The 24,864-nt window shown below is 41.3% G+C and overlaps 1 protein-coding gene across 1 annotated transcript in view; it reads right to left on the bottom strand.

Moving 5' to 3' along the window:
- TTL (tubulin tyrosine ligase) overlaps window positions 1–24,858 on the bottom strand; it is a 33,345-nt gene extending 8,487 nt beyond the window's left edge. The window contains exons 1-5 of the mRNA XM_021711845.1: window positions 24,818–24,858; window positions 21,738–21,816; window positions 13,980–14,212; window positions 6,414–6,549; window positions 4,576–4,845 (exon numbers count right to left, since the gene is read on the bottom strand). Of these exons, the coding sequence (XP_021567520.1) occupies window positions 4,576–4,845; window positions 6,414–6,549; window positions 13,980–14,212; window positions 21,738–21,816; window positions 24,818–24,857 (758 nt within the window). The 5' untranslated portion in view covers window position 24,858. The remainder of the gene's footprint in view (window positions 1–4,575; window positions 4,846–6,413; window positions 6,550–13,979; window positions 14,213–21,737; window positions 21,817–24,817) is intronic.
- Window positions 24,859–24,864: the final 6 nt, after the last annotated feature.

The following is a 24,864-nucleotide window of genomic DNA, read 5'->3' as shown; positions in this document are numbered from 1 at the left end:
TTTTTTGATTTATTGTAGAGATGAGGTCTCGCCAAGTTGCCCAGGCTGGTCTCAAACCCGATGAATCAGGTAATCCTCTCACCTCGGCCTCCCAAAGTGCTGGGATTAGAGGTGTGAGTCAGCATGCCTGGCAAGAGGTTTTTAATATCTGAAGAAAGCACTAGCAAACAGAAAGATAAGTCAGGAAAAAAAATGAGTGAACTTTTAAAGAAATAAAATGATACACAAAAGCCACAGAAGTGTGAGAAACAGTGAAAAGAACTGACATCCATGTAAACAGAGACCCAGAAGGAGAGGAGAATGGGACAAAAACCATAACTGAAAAGATAACAGCCATGAACATTGAAAAACTGGTAAAAGTTATCAAGTTATAGATGAGTAAAGCACTAGAACCCAATGAAGAAATAAGTACAAAGAAAACTACACATATTGTAAAATCTATAAAAATCAACAAAAAGAAATCTCAAAAACAGAGAAAAGATACATTAAGATCAATATTAAGATTTTAGATAACTCCTCAGCAGAAAAAATGGAAACCAAAATGCAATGTTATACAATCTTCCAAGTAATAAATTAACTGCTGATCTAGAAATCCATTTCCAGAGCAAATGTCCTTAAAAAACAGAGGCAAAATACATTATCATATAGGTAATAACTAAGATAATTTATCACCAGCAGAACTTACTTAAAATATACTATAAATGTGCTTCTTATCAATAAGGAAAGTTATCCTAGAAAAAAGCAAAGACATGCAGTAAAGAAGGAGAAGCAACATAAAAGGTCAAAATACAAGGGGAACTCTAAATGAAGATGAACTATACATTATATAATATCTTGTGAGTTTAAAATATATTGCAATATTAACAATCACCCATGTACCCACCATCCAATATCTTTAAGCCTTGTCCCTGTGTCTCTCCTGCCTCCCCTCCAAAGATAACTACTATTTTGATTTTCAAGTTTATCATTTCTTTATTCTGCTTCATATTTTTATCATACATACATATTCTTCCAAATAATGCAATTTTTAGGCCAAACATGGTGGCCCACGCCTCCAATCCCAGCACTTTGGGAGGCCAAGATGGGAGGACTACTTGAGTCCAGGATTTCAAGACCAGCCTGGGCAACATAGTGATACTTCGTCTCTACAAAAAAACTAAAAAATTTGCTGGATGTGGTAGCATGTGTCTGTAGCCCTAGCTTCTCAGAAGGCTGAGATGGAAGGATCACTTTAGCCCAGGATGTTGAGGCTGCAATGAGCCGTGATCATGCCACTGCCCTCCAGCCTGGGTGACAAAGTGAAATTCTGCCTCAAAAAAAATGTCTTATTTAGCTTTGCTTGTTTTTCAATATATATAAGTGGAATCAATGTGTATACATCTTATATACAGCTTGTAATTTTTCTTAGTGTTATGTTTTATGAATTTAGTAAAAATATCCTTCAGGAATAATGTGAAATAAACATATCTTCAGATGATAGAAAACTAAGAGGACTTATCACCAGCAAAACTGCTCAGAAAGAAATGCTGAAGAGAAATGATACCAGAGAGAAACTCAAAACTGAAGGAAGAACAACAGGAATGATAAGTATCTGGCTAAATACAAAAGAATATTTTTCTCCTTTTATATGTAAAGTGGGTTTCTTACAGACAGTATATAGTTTGGTCTTGTATTTTTAAAAAATACAATCTGATAATCTATCATACTTATGAAAATATTAACTGTTGTAGTAAAAATAGGATTATGTGGAAGAGACCTAAATGTATGTAGATGTGCATGAGAGGGACACACAAAAAAATCCAGAATTATCTTTAAGAGTTCAGGTTCCTTAGTAAAGGTTTCCCATGCTAGGTAAATGTTCTAGGAAACCACTGGCATCAGTGTAACAACTAGCATTGTAGTGAGGGGCTGCATTCAGCTTCAGTGAATTTTTTTTTTTTGGAGATTCTTCCAACGCATTTGCCCATTTCATGATGGGTGATTTATGGGTGCAACTGGCCATACTGTATTGAGTGTTTAGCAGTTTTTGACCAAAAATGACACAAACCCCATTCCCCACCCTTCTTATTCACCTGATCTCGTCCTGAGTGACTTTTTTTTTTTGTTTCCCTGGATGGAAAAACGTCCTCAAAGGGAAACGTTTTGCTGATGTGAAAGAGGTGAAACAAAAAACTGCAGAAGCAATAAAAGGCATCAAAATTGAAGAGTTTAAGAACTGTTTTGAGCAGTGGAAAAAGCATCTCAACATATATACTGCATCAAATGGAGAGTACTTTGAATGTAATGAAGTTTAAATATGTAAGAATACACAATTTTATATATAAATTCCATTTTGGGGGTTCTCCTCGTATATGATAACTGCAATACAGAGGAAAAGAGTTAGCAGACTATAATGGTATAAGGTTTTAACATTTCATTTGAAGTGGTAAATTATTAACTCCAAGGGGGCTGTGAAATAATTGGTATGTGTATTATGTATATTATAATTCCTAGAGTGAGCATGAGAGAGCACCAAGTACAACATAAAAATTAAAACTAAAATCTAAAATTTTTAAAAATAATTCAAAAGAAAGCAGAAGAGGGAGAAATAAATAACAAAACCCAAAAATGCAAAGAAAAAAAAAGCCAGGTACAGTGATTCATGCCTGTAATTCCAGCACTTTGGGAGGCCAAGGCAAGAGAATTGCCTGAGCCCAGGAGTTCAAGACCATCCTGGGCAACACAGCAAGACTTTGCCACTATAAAAATTTTTTCTTAATTAGCCAGCCTAGCCGGGCTCGGTGGCTCAGTCTGTAATCCCGCGCCTTTGGGAGGCTGAGGTGAGTGGATTGTCTGAGCCCGCGGGTTCGAGACCCGCCTGGGCAGCGAGACCACATCTCTACAATAAATCAAAAAATCAGCCGGGCGTGGTAGCGTGCGCTTGTAATTTCGGCTACTCGGAAGGCTGAGGCGGAAGGATCGCCGGAGCCCAGCGGGTCGAGGCTGCGGTGGCCGGGAGCGGCCACTGCACTCCAGTCTGGGCAACAGAGTGAGACTCCAACTCAAAAAAAAAAAACAAAAAAAAAATTAGCCAGCCTTGGCAGTACATGCTTGTAGTCCCAGCTATTCAGGAGGCTGAGGCAGAAAGGCCTGAGCCCAGGAGGTCGAGACTGTGGTGAGCCATGGTTGTGCCACTGCACTCTGGCCTGGGTTTAAGACCCCAACTCAAAAAACAACAAAAACAAACAACAAGAAGTTTCTATACAACAACAAAAAACAAAGAAAAAAAAGAGGGGACAAACAGCCAACGAATAATAAAATAGTAGATGTGACTCAAGCCAAAACAATAATTATATTAAGTTTAAATGGTATAAACACACCAATTAAATGACAGAGATTATTATATTGGATTAAAATAAAAATACAAATCCAACAATATACTGTTAACAGATCATGACTTTAAATATATACTATAACAAATAGAACATAATATATAATAGAATAGAATGAAAATAAAAGGATGGAAACATACCCCAAACATACTCATACCATCGAAACACTAATCAAGAGAAACCTGGAATGTCTATATTAAAATCAGATAAAACAGACTAGAAAAGAAGAAATAAAGACAGTGATAAAAGACAAATTACATAATGATAAGACAGTCAATTCTCAAAGAAGAGATAATAATCCTAAATGTATATGCACCTAACAACAGATCTTCAAAATACATGAAGCCAAAACTGATAATACTGAAAGGAAACAGACAAATCCACAACGATACTTGGAGACTTCAATGCTTTTCCTCTCAATAATAAATAGAACAAGTAGAACAGAAAATAAGCAAGGATATAAAAGACTTGAACTGTCAACCACCTTGACCTAACTGACATTTACAGAACACTCCATCCAACTAGAGCAGAACACATGCTCTTTTAGTGCACATGGAACATTCACTAAGATAGACCACATCTGGGTCATGGAACAAATCTTAGCAAGTTTCTAAAAAATGAAGTCATACAAAGTATGTTCTGACCATGACAGAATTGCTGAAAAATCCCCCAAATATTTGGACACATATGAGTCAAAGATAAAGGAAATTTTCAAAGAAAATAAGAAAATATTTTCATAAAATAAAAACATGACATAGCAAAATCTGTGGAATTCAGCTAATGTAGTATGTATGGAGATATGACAATATTAAATTTTTTTTTAATCTTTCAAATCAAAGATAACTTTTCACCTTAAGAAATTAGAAAAAGAAGAGCAAAATCAAAGTAGAGCATAAATCAAAGAAATTGAAAAGAGAAATAGAGAAAACCAATAAAGCCAAAAGCTTCCTTTTTGAAAATATTAACAAAATCGATAAACTCTAGTTCATCTGTCCAAGTAAAATAGAGAGAAAATATAATTTGTCAATATCAGGAATAAAAGAGGTGACATCATTATAGATCCTACATTAAAAGGAAAATAAAGAAATCTTACAAACAATGTTTGCACATAAATCAGACAACTTAAGTGAAATAATTATTTGAAAGGCACAGACACTCAAAGTTTGTTCAGGAAGAAACACACAAAAAAGATATCATTATTTACCTTATTATATGTTTGATTTGTAGTAAGATACTACTTTCCAGGGTAATGTTCAAAGCACTTGTTAGGTACTGATTGAATTCCTCAAAGAACATTTCATTTCCTTCTTCATACTTTCCATAGTTCTTTGAGTACTCTTTTTGAATGCAGTGATTGGTCAAATGGCAGGTTTTGTCTTGGAAATTATCAACATGATATGGTTCTGACGCAGTTCGAAGCACACCCTCTCTATAGAGGTAGATATTATACTGATGATCCACCAAGACCCAGCTTCTGCAATTCAATAAAAACACTATTTTACTTGAGTCATCCAAAGTTTCTAAACATTATATATATCAGTCCCCACATCTTGATTTATTTTGGAGTATGTGGGGGAGCATTAGGGAAGGAGGTAGGTTCTGAAATTATATGAGGCAAACCATGGTTTAGCTGAGATAGTGGGTTATCACTTCAGTAAGGCAAGCAAATATTGCATCATTAAAAAAGTAGATTTTGATCTATTCAAAAGATACAGGTTTTTGGGGGTTTTTTGAGTAGGAGTCTCACTCTGTCACCCAGGCTGAAGTGCAGTGGCATGCTCATGGCCACCGCTGCCTCAACCACGTGGGTTCAGGAGATCCTTCCTCCTCAGCCTTCCAGGTAGCTGGAACCACAGGTGCACACTGCCACGCCTGGTTAATTTTTTGATTTATTGTAGAGATGAGGTCTCACCAAGTTGCCCAGGTTGGTCTTGAACCTGTGGGCTCAGACAATTCTCTTGCCTCAGCCTCCCAAAGTGCTGGGATTACAGGCATAAGCCACCATGCCCAGACTAAGATATAGCATTTTGAAAAGATTTAGATGGGCTTTTTTTTTTTTTTAGTTGGAATCTCACTCTGTCACCCAGGCTGGAGTGCAGTGGCATTTTTATGACCACTACAGCCTTGACCTGCTGGGCTCAGGTGATCCTTCCACCTCAGCCTTCTAAGTAGCTGGAACCACAGACATGCACCACCACGCCTGGCTAATTTTTTGATTTACTGTAGAGACAAGGTCTCACCATGTTGCTCTGGCTGGTCGAAACCCTGAGCTCAGGTAATCCTCTCACCTCTGCCTCCCAAAGTGCTGGGATTCAGGCGTGAGCTACCACGCCTGGCTTTGGGTTTGTTTTTAACCTAAGAAACCTCCATTTGCCCTGTTTTCTCTTTTAGTAATCCTAAGAGTATGAGTGTTCACCTTGAAGATGATCTGACATAGGAGTGATGTTCAAGAAGCAGCAAGTCATTGTGAAGCAATCAAAGAGACAAAGAGTTTTCCATGAGATGACAGCAAGGCTACAGGTAAATTAAGGAGACAGGGCATTTAGCTTTAGAAAGCACCACACAGCCTCTTTCTCCATACCAAGTCCTTTGCTCAGAAATTAAAATCCAAAAACCTGAGGTGTATTCATGAAATCCATAAAGAGTGAGACACAAATAAGTGGGGACAAAATATTTAGCAGGGTCACACACTCTGCTGTGTCTGAATTGTGTGTGTTCTATGGACATCTCTCTCTTATTGCATAAACAAGCCCCATATATTTATATTCTTCTCTTTAAATCCAAAAATCATTCTCATAAAAGAATTTTTTTAAAGAAAAATCCATAATCTTAGTGACATTTTCTAGACAGAAAAATGAAATATTGAAAGCAAAACAGAAAATTAGGTACAAAAGCTCAGTTCCATTCAGCTGCACTCAATTTTGGTAATATGCCAAACATGGCCAAACACTTCCTCATATCCCGTGTCCCCCTCCTCACCATACACCATAACATTTTTTTTCAAGTGAATAAAAACAAAAGCTATGGACACCAACTCATTACCGAATGTCAAACTTGCGATGACCTGGCTCAAGAAGCAGAGGGTGCTCAAGATATTTCTGGATCACGTGTACCTGGCCCTGGTTGTCTATAAAATCAAGAAGCTCTGAAGCCTCCGAGGAGATGAGAATGCCTTCACCTAACAGGGCAAGAGGAAATAGAAATGAGTCCAGTTCAAACCATGAGGAAAAGCTCTCTGTAAGACCAGATGGGAAATACTGACAGAAAAACAAGCAAACAAACAAACCTGGAGGCTTTTATTGTCCTACTCACTGTTTTATTTCTCCCTCCTTTCCCTCCTCCGATCTCTTACATTTTCCCCTCTCCTCACAAGAGCACACAGAGTTATCCAACTAACGCGTTCTCTGCATGGGACTGTCAATACTATTTTGGCAGGCTACCACCATAAAACTTCAATTTTACAGATATTCAAAGTGTCTGAGCACTCTTAAAAAACACCACTACCACTGGTCACTGGCTATCATAATAAAGACAACCTATGACTAGCAAATCCATTCCCAACACTATGTCTCATAGAAACACCAGGAAGGTTAAGGCATGGAGACAAATGTGCAATTATGTTCCCTACAGCACTGTAATGGAAAAACTGGATACATTTAACATTAATATTACATAAATGATATCATCCTTTCATTAACAGCTTAATTGAGATGCAACTTATATACCATAAAATTCACCCTTTTAAAGCACATAATTCAGTAGTTTTTTTTAGTATATTCAGAAGTTTTGCAACCATCTCTACGTCTAATTTTAGAATATTTTCATCACTGCCCCAAAAAAACTCTGTACCATTAGCTGTCACTCCCAATTCCATCCTCATTCCAGCCCCTGACAACCACAAATCTACTTTGTCTCTATTTTATAAAGTTGCCTCCAGGCTTTTCATATCAATGGAGTCACACAGTACAGGCCTTTGGTGTCTGGCTAAATTCACATAGCACGAAGTTTTCAAGATTCATCCATTTTGTGGCATGTATCAGTACTTCATTCCTTTCTAAGGCAGAAGATAATTTCATTGTATAGATATACCACATTTTGTTCATTCATTCATCATGATGGATTGTTTTCCATTTGGATTGTTTCCACTGTCGTCTGACTCTTATGAATAATGCTGCTATAAGATTTGCATATACGTTTTTGTGGACAGGTATTTTCAATTCCTTTGGGGATACAAGAGGAGACCCAAGAAAACCCAGAATTTATTAAAATGTGTATTTATTCTTACATGTTTACACTTCAGTAACCTTCAAAGTACTCTCCGTTTAATGCAATACACCTATCAAGGGATCCTCCCACTTCAACTCCCTGAGTAGCTGGGACTAAAGGCACACATCACCACAGTCAACTAATTTTTTAATTTTTTTGTAGATATGAGATCTCACTATGTTGCCCAGGCTGGTCTCAAACTCCTGGGCTCAAGTTTTTGAATTTGTCAATTTTGATGCCCTTTACTGCTACTATTTTTTGTTTTACCTCTTTCACATCAGCAAAACATTTTTCCCTTTGAGAACTTTTTTCATCCTGGGAAACAAAAAAAAAGTTGCTTGGGGCAAGATTGGGTGAATAGGGAGGGTGGAGCATGGGAGTCATGTTGTTTTGGGCCAAAAACTGCTGAACACTCAGCATGGTGTGGATAGGCACGTAGTCATGGTGGAAGAATCAGTCACCCTCTTGCTTCACCTCTACAACTCAGGATGTTTCTTCTGCAAACCGTGATACAACCTTCTTAAAACTTCTAGATGAAAAACTTTGGTTGACCATTTAATCCAGAGGAACAAATTCCAAGTGTACTACAAGGGATTTGCCCTTCAAAAGATAATTCCAGTTTTTTGGGATCCCCCTGGTATACCTAGGAGCAATAGCTAAATCATATGGTAACTCTATGTTTAACTTTTTAAGGAACTATCAAACTATCTTCTACTGGCTGCACCATTTTACATTCCCACCAGCAATGCTCAAGAGTTCCAATTCCTTTTTACATTTTTTTTTTGGTTTTGCTTTTTGTTTGTTTGTTTTTTGAGTCAGGGTCTCACTCTATCACCCAGGCTGGAGTGCAGCAGCATGAGCAGAGCTTACTGCAGCCTGATCTCCTGGGCTCAAGAGATCCTCCCACTTCAACTCCCTGAGTAGCTGGGACTAAAGGCACACATCACCACAGTCGACTAATTTTTTACTTTTTTTGTAGACATGAGATCTCGCTATGTTGCCCAGGCTGGTCTCAAACTCCTGGGCTCAAGCAGTCCTCCTGCCTCAGCCCCCTAAAGTGCTGGGATCACGGGGTGACCCATTGTGCCCATCAAGGGTTCCAATTTATCACATCCTCACAAACATTTCTCATCAGTCTTCTTGATTATAGCCATTCTTATGGGTATGAAGCAGTATGTGGTTTCAACTTGCACTAGCTAAATAATAACGTTGAACATGTTTTCAGGTGCTTACTGCCTATCTGTCTATCTTTTCTGAAGAAATGTCTGTAACTTCTTTCACAACCATTTTATAATGTTCAGCATACAGAGCCTGTACATGTCTTATTAAGTTTATAACTAAGCATCTCATTTTCTCTGGGACGTTTGTGGTATTGTGTTTTCAATTTTGGTTTTCAAATGTTCGTTGCTGGTATATAAAAATGTAACTGTCCAGGTACAGTATCTCACACTTATGATCCCAACAATTTAGGAAGCTAAGGTGGGAGGAATGCTTGAGGCCAGGAGTTTGGGACCAGCCTGGGCAACATAGGGAAACTATGTCTCTACAAAAAAATTTCTTAAAAAATAGCCCAGCTGGGAGTGGTGCATGCCTGTGGTCTTGGCTATATGAGAGGTTAGGGTGGGAGGACTGCTTGAGCCCAGGAGTTTGAGGTTGCAGTGAGCTACGATTAAGCCACTGCACTTCAGGGTGACAGAGTGAGGCTTTGTCTCTTAAAAAAAAAATGCAATTGCTTTTTGTGTGTGGAGCTCATGTTCTGTAACACTGTTGAACTCAATTTTCAGCTCCAGGACCTTCTCACCTATGCTTTAGATTTACAGTTTATCTCCACTTGGGTCTCAAACTTTCAGTATAAATGAATTCAATTTAGTTCATTAATTTAGTAATCCATCTTTCCTAAAAGTCAACCCTCTGCTCAAGTAACCCGTTTCTGTCACTTTTTCCACCATCTGGTTAGCTTCCTGAGCAAGAAGCTGCGCGTCAACTTGGAAACGTCCCCTTCTTCTCTTCTCATACACACATGACTCATCCCTTTTCATCTCTCTTAGGAACCACACTCAGATTTTCTGGTTCTTCTTCATCTCCACTTGCCAATTCTTAAGTTCAGACTGTAATCTCTCTTTCTCTATAGCACCTTGCATAGTACTTCTAGAATCATCATCCTAAAATACCACTTTCCTGCTCATGTCCTGACACCATCTCTATCACCTACTAATGCCTTGCTCTACACAGTCTGCCTCCTTCCCCCCCATATGCTCCATCTCTATTTTCCTTATTCATTTTCTTAGGTAAGTTACTTATTTAAAATTAATATACCTAATGTCAATTGGTTGGAAAAATAATGAAATAAATTTTTGTGATTTTTAAAAACTATCATCATTTTAAAAACATGACATTAAAGGGAAATGAAAAAATCACTCATAGTCTTATTTCCTAACATAATTAATTTTTTTCATATTACCTTTCTTTTTTTTTTTGAGTTGGAGTCTCACTGTGTCGCCCAGACTGGAGTGCAATGGCCGCTCCCGGCCACCGCAGCCTCGACCTGCTGTGCTCTGGCGATCCTTCCGCCTCAGTCTTCCAAGTAGCTGGAACTACAGGCGTGTTCTACCACACCCGGCTAATTTTTTGATTTATTGTAGAGATGAGGTCTCACCAAGTTGCCCAGGTGGGTCGCGAACCCCCGGGCTCAGGCAATCCACTCACCTCAGCCTCCCAAAGTGCTAGGATTACGGACTGAGCCACCGAACCTGGCCTACCTTTCTTCACATACGGGCAAAGCCTGGTTCAGTCACAGGAACTCATTTTTTAATTTCATATTCTCTCTCTCTCTCTCTCTGTGTGTGTGCGTGTGTGTGTGTGTGTGTGTGTATTTTTTTGTTTTGAGTTGGCGCCTCACTCACTCTGTGGCCCAGGCTGGAGTGCAGTGGTATGCTCATGGCTACTGGAGCCTCTACCTGCTGGGCTCAGGAGATCCTTCTGTTTCAGCCTTTGAAGAAGCTGGAAGCACAGGCATGCACCACCATGCCCGGCTAATTTTTTAAATTTATTGTAGAGACACAGTCTCACCAGGTTGCCCAGGCTGGTCTCAAACCCCTGGACTCAGGCAATCCTCTCGCCTCCACTTCCCAAAGTGCTGGGATTACAGGCATGAGCCACTGCGCCCGGCCTTACATTGTCAATATTTTTACTGTTCCTACATAACAGTAAAATTCTTAAGTTAGTGGCTGAAAAAATTCCATTGTGTAGATGTTTAAAAAAATTACACATTTGTTTATTGATTGCCAGACAGGGAGGTTGTTTCTAGATAATATTTTGCTATTACAGATAACACAGTAGTAAATGTCTTTGCTGTAGACCACTCTTGTTTCTTTTTAAATATATCTTTGGAGTAAATTTTCAAAAATGAGATTACCAGGCCAAGTGATACAAACCCCTCATGGCTCTTGGTCTGTATCATACTATTGCTTTTTAAAGGGCTGTGAACTATCACTCACAGGGAGCAGTTCACCATTAACTTGCAGCAATGGTATCACCAAAAGTTTTTGTCTTTTTATTTTGTAGGCATAAAATCATACATAAAATTCAATTTTATTTTATAAGTTTTAGATATCGGTGTAGTAGGCTTCCATGTGTTTGTTAACTGTATTTCTTACATCACTTATTTGTTCATATCCTCACTAACTAAACATGAAAAAATATGAAGGCACTTCTGAGATCTTTAAGGAACTTCAAGGTCTTTATTTATTCTTTGTTCCCATCTCAATTTTCAGCTTGTCTGTAATAGATGCAACAGTAGCCTTATTCCCTACTAGACTGTGGGTCCACGAAGGCAAGAGATCACATCTGTCGTACTTATTCTTGGATCTCCAAACACTCATTACATACACGGAACCTCTGTTGGGGGCCAGGTACTGTCCTGGCACAGGGACGACAGTGCTGAGCACAAATGCAACATGGCCCAACTTTGCTTTAGTAGACTCTCTGCTGTGTTATGCATACACTCTGGAGAATGGCTAAGAACAGGACAGGGAACAATGCTCCAGGTGAAGGTAGCTAGGGTCAGAGATGGGCCTAGGGTCAGAGATGGACATGAGGAACAGTGGCTTCACTATGGATATAGTTTGAAGGTTGAGTCATCCATACCAAGCATGTAGTAGGTACTAAATAAACACTTGTTTAACAAGCATAAAAGACATTCATTCATCCTATTGGTTTCATTTTGTAGTTCCCAAACAAAACAAATATATACCACTTATTTCCTCAACTCCTAAAGCAAAAATTCTTTGTTTGACATTTTATTCTCTCTTTATTTCCCTCTGCTGCTTGGTGTCCCTCTAAGTCTTGTCTTGGTGAGGATCCAGGAACCACCCAGGTGTCCTCAAAATGGCCATTGTGACTCCAAGTCCAAAACCACAGGAGGAATCTGGAATATCATGCATGCCTATTTTCTCTTCCAATTTCCCTATCTACCATTAAAAGTAAACTAGGGGATAGGAACTGAGAAAAGCTAAGAAGAGGGGAGAAAGAGTAGGTGGGGTACTCTGGCAAGAGTCCAACTCTCCCACTTTGAGGAGATTCCAGGTGATACCTTTCTGTCTTATGGTTGGTAGAAAAGAAGGTAAGGCCCACTGGACTCAGAATAGAAATGAGTACCAATGGGCTGGACAGGGTGTCTCACGCCTGTAATCCCAACCCTTTGGGAGGCTGAGGTGGGAGGATTGCTTGATCCGAGGAGATTTGAGACCAGCCTGGGCAACAAGACTTCATACCAAAAAAATAATGTTTAAAAAAAGAAATGAGGCCGGACTCGTGGCTCAGCCTGTAATCCCAGTGCTTTGGGAGGCTGAGGTGAGTGAATTGCCTGAGCCCGCGGGTTCGAGACCCGCCTGGGCAACTTGGCAAGACGTCATCTCAACAATAAATCAAAAAAATTAGCTGGGCGTGGTAGCGCGCACCTGTAGTTCCAGCTACTTGGAAGGCTGAGGCGGAAGGATCGCCGGAGCCCAGCAGGTCGAGGCTGTGGTGGCCGGGAGCGTGCCACTGCACTCCAGTCTGGGTGACGGAGTGAGACTTCAACTCAAAAAAAAATTTGAAAAAAGGAATGAGTACCAATGGCCAGATGGCCTTCCAAGGCAATAAAAGAACTAAGTTCAAAATGGAATGGCTTTAAAAAGAGTGTATGATGGTAGTCATAGAGAGGCCGTTTATGTGCTCAATACATTAGGAACTGCCTCTATTTTAAGCCTGAGTTAATATTATAAACTTCAGTCCCCTTTAGGCATTCATTCCACACATATTTATTGAATGCCTATGAGAAAGGGGACAAGGATAAACAAGATAGAATGCCTGTGAGGACCTCACAGTATGATGGGGAAGATGGAAGGGTAAACAAGCATAAGTAACATAGTGCTAGGAAGGGGTTAAAGCAAGGAGAAAATAAAGCAGGAGAAGGAAAAAGAAAGCAATGGGTGTGGAGGCTATTTTAGATTAGAAAAGCCTTCTCTGATGAGGTAACATCTGAGCTGAGAGAAACAGAAAATAATCCATGGAAGGTCATTCTAGGTACAGAGACAAATGTAGGGTATTTGAGAGACTAGGCAGTCTTTGTGGCTCCAGTGCAGTGAGCAGAGCTGAGAACAGAAGGAGGTGAGATCAGAGACATGGCAAATGTCAAATGGTACAGGCTACCCTTAGGAAATCAGAGTTTATTCTAATTGCATTGGGAAGCCAGCTGGTAAGTCTTGAGCCGGGAGTAACATGATCAGATTGATGTTTTTAAAACATCACTGTCTGGGAGAAGGAGAACCAACTGTGAGCAGATGCTGCAATCACACAGACTAGAGAGAACGGGGCTTTGATTCAGAGGGGGAGCAGGAAAAATATTCTATTCAGAATATGTTTTGAAGGTAGAGCTAGCAAGACTGGCTTAAGCATTAGGTGCAGATTGTAAGAGCAGACAAGGATGAGCCCTAGGTTTTGGGCTTCAGGGTCTGAGTGAATGGTGGGATCACAAACTAAGTGACTGGCTTGAAAGAGGAGTGGGCTGGGGTGGGCCAAGTTGGGAAGCAAACGAAGAATTCTGTATCAGACACGTTCAGTCTGACAAGACTTTTAGAGATGGCAAGTGTGTCATTGGACCTTGAGCTTAAAGGGAAAGACCCACATTTGGAAGGCATCAGTGCATAGATGGGTATTTAAGATGACGAAAATAGATGTGGTTTGTACCCTGGATAATTCAGATGAGAATAGTCATTTATCTACATACATCATTAAAATCAATTGTACCACTTAAAGCATGACAGGAACCTACAAGGAACAGAGACAACAATGCCAACTCGCCTTTAGCACCAGCTGATGACTTTGCAATCCAAACGTTGCCCTCTCCATCGTCTTTCTTTCTGTTATAAGAAGCCAGGAAGAATTCTCGTTCATCTGTCCTGGTGTTATTGACTGGTGGCTGGATTCCATTCTGTGCTGGAGCAACTGGGGTCTTGAGATTAGTTGGATAAATCACATAGGACTCAGGGAACCACGTGTAGGACTCAGCCAGTTCTGGGCTTGTCTTGATTAGCCTGGTAGATGACAGAAGAGGGTCAGTCTCTTTTCTTAGCACACTCTGTCACTCCCTTCAGAGAGGCCACTGCTTTTCCCCAGAGTGTTTCAGGGAGGCAAGGCATGACCCAGTCTCCTTCTAACCCTTTTATTTGCTCTTGGCTTCCCTGGACAGACCTCTAATACACTATGGGGCAGCACATAACTGTTAGATAAAACTTTAAAGGCACTCCCCGTTAATTCAAAGCCCAGAACTGCCATTGGTTCACAGACTGGGTTTTGTAGGTGAATCTTAACACAAGCTTGACACAAACAGTTCTGTTCTGGACAAAAGAGGGAGCACAGCTTGGGGGTCCTGCACATGTCTGTGGGTAGGTACCTCCCTGGCTGTGATCCCTGGGGATAAAGGGTAAGTTGAGAGTTAAGACTTGGGTTTTTTTTTTTTTTTAAGTGCATCTGTAAGGAAACTCAGCTTGACGTTATCCTGAGCCTATACCTTTCCAACAAATAAGCTGTGGTTGAGCCAGACCCACACTAAATAATGAACTGAGGAATGGAGGAAAAGTGAATTAGCAAAAATACTATCTTGGCTCAACTCTCTGAGGGAGAAAAGACTACATAGGAAACTAAATTCTCCAAAGACTTTTTTTTTTAGTCCTTCATTCTTGCTTTTAGCTCAGCCTGGCTTCAGTGACAGAAAAAAGAAGGAATCTTTCTTTTAATGGGACACAGAACAGTAGTGGACATAATGAAGCCTATCTCCTGCTCCCAAAATAACACAACACCACCAAAGATAAAGGCAGACCTGGGCAAGGCGCACAACAAACACAAAGGCTTCTCAAGGGCTTCTTATAGCATCTATTCTCCAGCCCCGCCCCCCCCAGCCAACCCTCCCAGCTAAGGACATTAACATCTCAAAAATGAGGAACTGGGTCACATATAAGTAACCCCCCAAGATCATAAAGATAGTAAGTACCAGTCAGGATGCAAACCCCAATTCTTAACTCTAAACTTACCCTTTATCCCCAGGGATCAGAACCAGGGAGGAACCTACCCACAGACATGTGCAGGCCCCCCAAGCTGTGCTCCCTCTTTTGTCCAGAACAGAACTGTTTGTGTCAAGCTTGTGTTAAGATTTACCTACAAAAACCAGTCTGTGAACTGATGGCAGAAATAATTAAAATAAATGTTACACTGGGATGAAAAATAATGCTATTTTAAAGTCAAAGGCAGCCTGGCATGGTGGTTCATGCCTGCAATCCTAGCAATTTGGGAAGCTGAAGTCGGAGGACTGCTCGAGCCCAGGAGTTTGAGACCAGCCTAGGCAACACAACTAGATCTAGTCTCTACCAAAAAAATCCAAAAATTAGCCAGGTGTGGTGGTGCCTGTAATCCCAACTACTCAGAAGGCTGAGGCAGGAGGGCTGCCTGAACCCAGGAGGTCAAGGCTGCAGTGAGCTGTAATTGTGCCACTGCACCTCAGCCTGGGCAACAGAGCGAGACCCTGCATCAAAAAAATAAAAAATAAATTAAATAAAACAAAAAAACGTCTAATGTACTGTAAAACATTTTCTTATTAAGCATGATTTTTTTTTTTTTTTTTTTTGGGAGAGGGTAGGATAACATTTCATTTCACTGTTGTACTGCAGTGTGCACATCAGGCCCATGTGTCATTTCTAGTATCACACACAAACACATCATTATTCTATTAAGGGACAATTGAGAATTCAGTTCAAGTGGTTTCTTTCTGAGCACTGATGAAACATTATGATATGCTTACTATGCAGAGACCATGAGTTACAATGCTAGCTAGCTATGTACATCAATGGAGGTGAAATATGATTATTTTTCTAGTTAAAAAAATAAGAATGGATAAATTTTAATGCAAAGAAAGACTACTGATGTAGAACTGAGTAGGGACACAGAAGTTAGAACTACAACCAGGACAGTAAGAAAACAAAAAAAAAAAAACTGGGACCAGGCGCGGTGGCTCATGCCTATAATCCCAGTACTTTGGGAGGCTGAGGTGAGAGGACTGTCTGAGCCCACAGGTTCGAGACCAGCCTGGGCAACTTGGCGAGACCTCATCTCTACAATAAATCAAGAAAAATTAGCTGGGCATGATAGTGCATGCCTGTAGTTCCAGCTACTTGGAAGGCTGAGGTGGAAGGATCTCCTGAGCCCAGCGAGGCTGTGGTGACCATGAGCGTGCCACTGCACTCCAGCCTGGGTGACAGGTGAGACTCTGACTCAAAAAAAAGAACTGGAAGAAGGCATGTCACAGATTTACAAAGAAAGACAGCTGAAGTACGCTGTGGCAAAGGAAAGTGAAAAAGCAGTTTGTCTTTCAAAAAATTCCTCAAAAGGAGATATTTGCAGCAAATACAGCATAATTTTTTTATTTTTTTTTATTTTTATTTTTTTTGAGTCAGAGTCTCACTCTGGAACACAGGGGCATGAACATAGCTCATCCCAGCTTCCACCTCCTGGGGAATCCTCGAGTGATTCTCCTGCCTCGGTCTCCTGAGTATCAACATGCCCAGCTAATTTTTGGACTTTTTTTGTAGAGACAAGATCTTGCTATGCTGCCCATGCTGGTCTTGAACTCCTAGGCTCACACAGTCCTCTTACCTTGGTCTCTCAAAATGCTGGCATTACAGGCATGAGTCACCACACCTGGCCCATAATAAATTTAATAACATTTCCTCTCAACGGTCAAAAGAGAATCATTGAATTAACTGTCTGAAATCAAAATTAAATATCCAACAAAAGATAAAAAAGCAAATTTGTAACAGGATATGAGCTTATAACTTTGGTCAACTATAAAATGATTTGTATTCCTACACAAAAAGAAAACCATTCCAGATGCAAAAATAGTAAAAGAAACTATTTTAAGGAAAAGGCTTTAAAAGATATTTTACAAAAGTAAACAATCTTCAGTTATGTCTCAATTGCCCACAGACTACGAAACCCTTCTAACACTATCAAAGACTAACTCAAAATTTGGAAAAACATGAAGTATTTTTCTTTAGCTTCAGATGAATTGTGTAACATAAGAGATGTGCCCAATTCAGACTTTGGGGATGTTTTGTCTCAAAGAATTTCCAAATATATGAAAAAATGTCATCAAATTGCTGTTAAAAAAAAAAAATCAAACTCCTGGTGTTGATATTTTTGAGTCTCATATCTGTCGAAGAATTTCTCCTACATGTAAAAAATTACCTTCTATTATGACAAACAAGACTTTAGCTAAGTTATATTAAAATATGGATTTACTAAGACTTTAATGGACTAATGTTTCCTTTATTACTTCATTCTACTGTATGATACATCTTAGAAACATGTGCTTCACTGCACTGTATGATACTTATTGAAACAACCATGTGTGCTCAGTTTCTGAAGCTGACTATGAAAATGTCATGGATACAGTTGTTGAAATAGTTTTGTAGGTACATACTATTGCAAATGCTATAATGATTTGCCAGTTCATGGAACTGTTGAAAGAAACAGAAGACAATGAATTTAATGATACTGTGTTCTTTGCCAGCAGTCACTGATTGAGAGATGGGAGAGCATTATAAATATTTACTTTGTAACTCCGATTCCAATTTTATTGAAAATAAAAGGAATGTCTGTCAAATTCATTATTTGACAATTTATTATTTCATTCAATAATCAAAGAACAAAAAAATGGCATTGCTAATTACATTTTCTCACCTATACCTAAGCTTCATGAGGACAAGCTAAATGTAAAGCTCCAAGGAAGGCAAAAGAAGACCTTATTTATTATCTAGCCAAACAGACATAAGAATTTATGTTCCAACTTAATAATATAAGTCTACAATAACAATTTCAAATATTTATATAACATGTCTCAGCATGTTGAAGATTTTAATTTTAATAGACAACATTAAGAAAACTGGCAGTTTTCTAAAACTAAAAGAAATCGAAAGAACATTTTGTTGCTATTGATAGAGTTACCTATCAATATGTCCACTATCTCTTTCTTTGAATTTGATATTAATAACACTGAGTTGACACAAGAGTTGGTGAATTTACCTAATTGGACAGACACGGTTTAGAAAATGATATTCTTTTGCTTCGTAGCCAAATCCATTCTTCTATAAAAGATGAACTAGATTGTCAATGAGTGTTTGAATGTCAAAGAAAATAGATTTTTTGGAGCGCTCAAAGTTACTGAAAAACTTTTATTCATATGAAAACAACTTGGGTATGAAAATCTACTTCTTCAACCACACATTTCTATGAAATTTCAATTCAGATCAAGGGATTCCAATGGAAATTTAGTGTTTGAATTAGGATGTACTACAACTATAAAACTCACATCAGATTCTGAAGACTCAAAATGAAGAAAAAGTAAAATATCATATTAATAGCTTTTTATATTAGTTACATATCAACATGACAACATTTAAAATTTATTTTGTTAAACAAAATAGATTATGATTTAATTGCACCTGTTTCTTTGCACATATTTTAATGTGGCTACTAGGAAGTTTCAAGTTGCACGTGTGATTAGCATTCTATTTCTTTTTTTTTTTGAGTCAGAGTCTCACTCTGTCACCCAGGCTGGAGTGTGGTGGCATGCTCACTGTCACCGTTGCCCCGACCTGCTGGGCTCAGATGATCCTTCTACCTCAGCATTCCAAGCAGCTACAGGCATGCACCATCAGGCCTGGCTAATTTTTCTTGATTTGTTGTAGAGATGACGTCTCGCCAAGTTGCCCAGGCTGGTCTCGAACCCGTAAGGCTCAGGCTGTCCTCTCACCTTGGCCTCCCAAAGTGCTGGAATTATAGGAGTAAGCCACCACGCCCGGCCTAGCATCCTATTTCTGTTGGACAGTGTTGATCTGTATGATAATCCTAGTTGGAAGCCCTAATTTCCTGTATAGAACCAAGGCCAGGCTCTGCAGGAAGTCCTCTACATTTGTTCCAGCTCCTCGTCAGCCCATTTGGGCAGTAGCCACGGATGTAGATTCACTCACATCTATATGGGAGTAATGCTCAGGAGAGGAAAAGGAAGCCTCCTATCTATATGTGCCCAGAGGAAAAAAGTTCCTCAGGTCTCTGAGACCAAGGCCTCAGGGCTTTGATGCACTTCTGAAACTCCCTGAAGCACAGGAAGAAGGACCTGGCTGTACAGGAGCCAACATAAAACCTCACAGAGGCTGTGGGAAGCCTCCTGAGGGTGCCCAGTCATGACATCCAAGGGGCCCCTAGTTTGGACTTACTAGTTTAACTGTCCTGGTTCAGCAGGAACTACCGTGGTCATGGGCAACCTGGCTGTCCTCTCTGAACCATCATTGTGTCCTATAAAATGAGGAAGATTACATTTCTAACTCTCTGGAGTCAAGTCATGCAAAACCCCGGGAGAGAGACCAATGGACAAATGGAACTGCCATATCCTGGAATTACAACAGCTCCTCACAGGACACATGAGAGAAAGAAGGAAGCTGATGAGGACGATGACAACTTTCAGCCTTCATATGTCAGGTCACCAGTTACGAGGTGCCATCACAGATCACGCTGCACACCTCTGAGGAGCAAAGAGTAAGCACTGTCCCCACCATCCACCCCCATCTTACAGATGGACACTGGAATTCAGAATGTCCAAGTCACAGACATCTACTGTGACCTGGTCATGACCTGTGGTCACGCTGCCTCACTATAACTGCTAAATATGCAAATATGGAGACCACTATTCTTTTTTTTTTTTTTAGTTGAGTCTCATTCGGTCATCCAAACTGGAGGGCAGTGACACACTCCTGGCCACCGCAATCTCAACCTGCTGGGCTCAGGCAATCCTTCCACCTCAGCCTTCCAAGTAGCTGGAATTACAGGCATGTACCACCATGCCTGGCTAATTATTTTTTCTGATTTATTGTAGAGATGAGGTCGTGCGAAGTTTCCCAGGCTGGTCTCGAACCTGCGGGCTCAGGCAATCCTCTCACCTTGGCCTCCCAAAGTGCTGGGATTATAAGCGTCAGCCACCGCACCCAGTCAAAGACCACTATTCCTTATAGCATCCTCTGCTTTCTATTTATAAAAGCAATCTTCTACCTTTATCCTTAGGGAGGAAAAATCATAGCAGAAAAGATTAAATAAACATTTTATAAAAATTTTTAGATGAATAATCTGGATAAACATGTCCCACTTCTGATTCTATTGAAACAGTCATCTGCATTCTAAATATATACATATGTAACAAGAAGACTTCAGGAGTGGGTGAAGAGTCACGAAAACCCCTCACAGAGAGGAGTGGGTGCATAAGGTACCAGGGCCAGCGAGTGTGAACAGAAAGTGGAAATGTTCCTGTGAACATTCAATCTAGTAGTAGCTCTAGTCCAGAAAGACAGGTTAGTGGGAAAAAGAATTTTGCATTGAGTCCTATCTTCCAGTGCCTTCTTACCTTACTGATCTGATGGCTACACAGGTATGTTCACTAGTTATCATGGAAATAATACTGAAGACCTACTATAGCCCTGACTATAGAGGCCATACCCAGTGTCTTCCTACTGAAATGACGACAATAATAGCAATGTCAACCATAATACTAGTAATTATAATAAGGAGAGCTTTCACTTACAGAGTGCAAACCATAGACAGGTATTAATCAAAACCTTTACCTAAATGAATTCAATTAACCCTCATAACAACCCTGAGGTAGTTACAATTAGTATCCCCATCTTACAGGGCAGAAAATTAAGGCACAAATATTCATTATGTACCAGGCTACTGTGCTACAAACACTTTAATTTAATCCTTATAACAGCCTTCCGAGGGAGGTCCTGAGCTTAGGGATAAGGAGATTTGCCCAGGCTAGTAAGAAGAGCTGAAGTTAAAACCCAAACTTTTGACCCTAGATTTTAATCACTGTATAATAGTGTCTCCTTCTACTTCATGACACTCTTGAGATACCTAGCTATAATCCAGCTGCTCACAGACAGGCAATGGCATGGATGCTGTTATACCTGTCCAGATATCCTGAGGAACCCTTACGGCTGTGAGAGACAGTTGCTAAGGGTTTACACACATCCTTCTTCAGGGCCCAGCCAGAAATGCCTTAGAAATGAAGTCCTCTACCACTCTCCACAGCCAATGGCTGACTGAGACTGGTCCCCTTGCCTCCAGATGCACAACTCTGAGGTGTCATTCACCCCAAGAGCTCCAAGGGGGCAGGCTGAGGCAAGACTTCAGCTGAAACCAACTCTTTGCTGGGTTCTGCCCCATCCTGCCCTTGCTTCCTGATGGGTTTCCCTTGAGAGCAACTTCCCCAAGAAATCACTCACACAAGAAACCCTGAGTCAGTCTCTATATCTGAGGAACCTCCCCTAAGAAACAGACAGGCTTTACCACACAGTATGTTCTGGAATGCAATCAAAGCAGCTTAGAAGAAGCTTCAGAACTGATATTTATGGGCTTTTAAAATAATAGTACTTTTGCCCTTCAAATCGCCCCCACATTTCTGCTTAAGTGCTTCATTTATGTAAAATATGGAAAACGCAGGTCTTACAGAGCACTTACTTCACTAAAGACGCTTTGCGACAGAGTTTGTCAGCCCCCCTGTAGTAATTCACCAACTGCACCAGCCCGGGCTCATGACCTAGGAAGGAAAGAGGAGGCTCAGAAGGGGAACATGACAGGTGGGGAACAGCAATGTCAGCACCAGCACGCAGGAGAGAGAACAGCTGTGTCACGCCCAGCTTTTCTTTCTCTCATTTCAGGACTGATCATAGAAAATGGAACCATTTGTTTCTCTGTTCCCTTTCCCCGAGGCCCCTCTTTCTCTCTGTCTCCCAATGGTAGCTCTTACTCTCCCCACAGTTTCATCAACAATGGGGGTTTACCAGAGACCACTGCTACCTTTGTCTTTTCTTGTTAGGGTAGAATGTACTCAGGGTATTTTCCATTTCACTTCTCTCTGATGCACATAACGGTCTCTCTTGGCTTCACACATACAAACTTGTAATCTCCGTACCATAAGGCCACTTTAACAGCCCCACCCTGCCTTCCTGCAGCCACCAAGAAGGCAGTGGAACTATAATGCTGCTGGTCACAAGCATGTCCACCTCTGCAATCCTCTCGGAGAGCCACTAGAAGGTGAAGGAAGTGGTGGAGAAGCCAAGTCTATAAAATCAGAAGCCCTGAGAACTTTCTTCTGTACGTCATCCCATAGGAATATTCATTTTCAGCAGTTCTTATGACATGCCCCTTTCACCATAAAATTAGAGCAGAAAGGATACAAGGAAAAACAAATTTTTATTTACAATAGAAAACGTTTTGTTTACAATCCCAATAAAAGGCACTGCATTTCCAATAACAAATCTGGCTGGGCATGGTGGCTCATGACTGCAACCCTAGCACTTTGGGAGGTTGAAGCAGGAGCATCACTTGAGCTTAGGAGTTCGAAACAAGCTTGGAAAACATAGTGAAACCCTGTCTCTATAAAAAATAAAAATAAAAGGATCAGCCAGTTGTGGTGGAGCACACATGGAGTCCCAACTACTCAGGAGGCTGAGGCAGGAGGATCACTTGAGCCCAGCAGTTCAAGGCTGCAATGAACTATGATCACACCATCGCACTCCCGCCTAGGTGACAGAGCAAGGCCCTGTCTCAAAAACAACAACAACAACGACAACAACAAACACCAAAAACAAAGTAAGACCAAATAAAGGAGTTTTGAGTTGAAGATGACAGAGGTAAGAGTAATTCATCTGAGAATGACATACAATCAAATGAAAAGTTTCAAGTAAGCATTAACTGGCTCTCACTGGCTCCCTGGGGCAGACAGACCTGATTGCCACCTGAACTGCCTACCTCCTTCTCCCCAGGGCACCAGCATTCCTGAGCCTTTACCTGGCCCTATAGGCCTTCTCCTTGGGTTTCACACAGTGAACTTTAAGCCTCACGGTAATGGCATATAGCCATTTTTGGTTGTGAGATGTATTTTCTTGCTCATAAAGCCCAACTGTTGCCTGATAATCGGCTGAATGGGTGGCACCTGTCTAGGATTCACGCCCTGTAGGCTTCTGCTTCTCAAGCCTAGGCTTGAGCACCACAGCATTGCCAATCACCCCCGCCTCCACCTGGGTGGAGCCATTTCTGTCTGTTTTTAATGTTAGGATTCTAAGTCTTTGGAGTCAGGCGCTAAGAGGAGAGAAGTCAGAAAGGAAAATGGACAGTGCAAGGAGGAAATAACTGTTCTTAACTCAAGCAGTTTTTCCTTTTCGTTCAGGAAAGGTTTTCTCTTTGCTGAGGGCTTCCTGAGACAGTTTAACAAAAGTAAATCTCCAGCCACGTTCCTCATATTCTGAGATTTCTGAGACTAGAATCAGCCCTTCCATGGAGGCACCATTCTACATCATAAACTTGTATAACAGTGAAAAGTTGTTCCAGGTATTTTTAAAAATTCAGCAAGATTACCCAGCAAAAAACCTTCATTCCTGAAACCGTCACGGTGCTTTACACAGCCCCCACTCAAATGCTCTCCTGAGCTCGCCAATGGCCAGTTGATTCCAAATAGCCTATTTTCGGTACTTGCCCATTCAACCTCTGACCACACCTATTTCTAAAGACTGTCTCTTCGCCTGGACATAAACATTGCTCTCTTTGGATTGTCTCCCAAGGCAGAGATGACTCTTCATATCAATTCTCCCCTTCTGTCCTTGGAATACAACTGGCCCCCATCCCTGGTGACTTTGGGCAAGGAACATGACTCGCAGGGTGAGGCTGCACTCCCAGCTGACTGAACAGTCAGGGGAGGCCCTGAGACCACGCTCATGTCCACGGGATGTGAGTTGAACGGATCCTGTCAACTTCTGGATGACATCATTTAAAAAGGAGCCGCCGGTCCTCTCCTTTCTCCTGACCCAGCCTAGCGGCGGGTGTGTGGTTTCGGTGGTGCCGAGCCAGCCTCAACCATGTGAATGAAGGTTACTCCCTTGGGGAGAGTAGGGCAGAGACAGAGGGCGAACCCAGCCTTCCCTAAACCGTTATCCAAAGCACCATTGCGAAAACACGTTCTTTGGCGAAACTAAAGAAAGGTCTCAAAACGGACACCCCTTCGCCTTTCCCCGGACTAGGGTCCCTTCTGAAGGTCCTGCTTGTGGAATCCAGAGGCCCTTTCCAAATCCCCCGAACCTTCGGGTGACAATCCTCAGGGGCGTCCAGCCTCCCAGCTCCCCCTCCCGCGCCCACACCAAGCAGTGCAGAGAAGCTGCAAGATGACTCCGGCCGGATGTCAGTCGCGGGCTCTGCGGATCCGCCCGGCCCGCCCGAAGCGGGGACGTCGGGCCGGGGACACGCGCGGCTCAGGTCCCACCCCTGGCGGCCAAGGTCCCCTGGCCTGCAGACTGGGGCATTGTCAGGAGGCAGCCGCGACCCCGGGTGGCCGCACCGCGACTCCGGCTCCGAACCCGACTCAGGAGCCGGGAAGGCAAGAAAAACGACAGGATGAGATCTTCAAGGAGCCCTTCTGGATCTGCCGGAGAAGCGACGGAGGAGAAGATTGATGACCTTAAACACAAAAGCGCTAGCTCTAGCGCGCCGTGGGAGGAGCGGAGGGCCGCTCGGGCGCGGGGAGGCGGGAAAGGGGAAGGGCTCACCCAGTCTCCCGAAGGGCAGCCGGTTCCTCTCCCCCAGCATCAGGTTG

Source organism: Carlito syrichta, unplaced genomic scaffold (assembly GCF_000164805.1).
Source record: "Carlito syrichta isolate Samal-C Ts95f unplaced genomic scaffold, Tarsius_syrichta-2.0.1 Scaffold302727, whole genome shotgun sequence".
NCBI classification, from domain to species: Eukaryota; Metazoa; Chordata; class Mammalia; order Primates; family Tarsiidae; genus Carlito; species Carlito syrichta.
The sequence above is the reverse complement of the archived record's forward strand: the minus strand, read 5'-3'. Positions and strand labels throughout refer to the sequence as shown.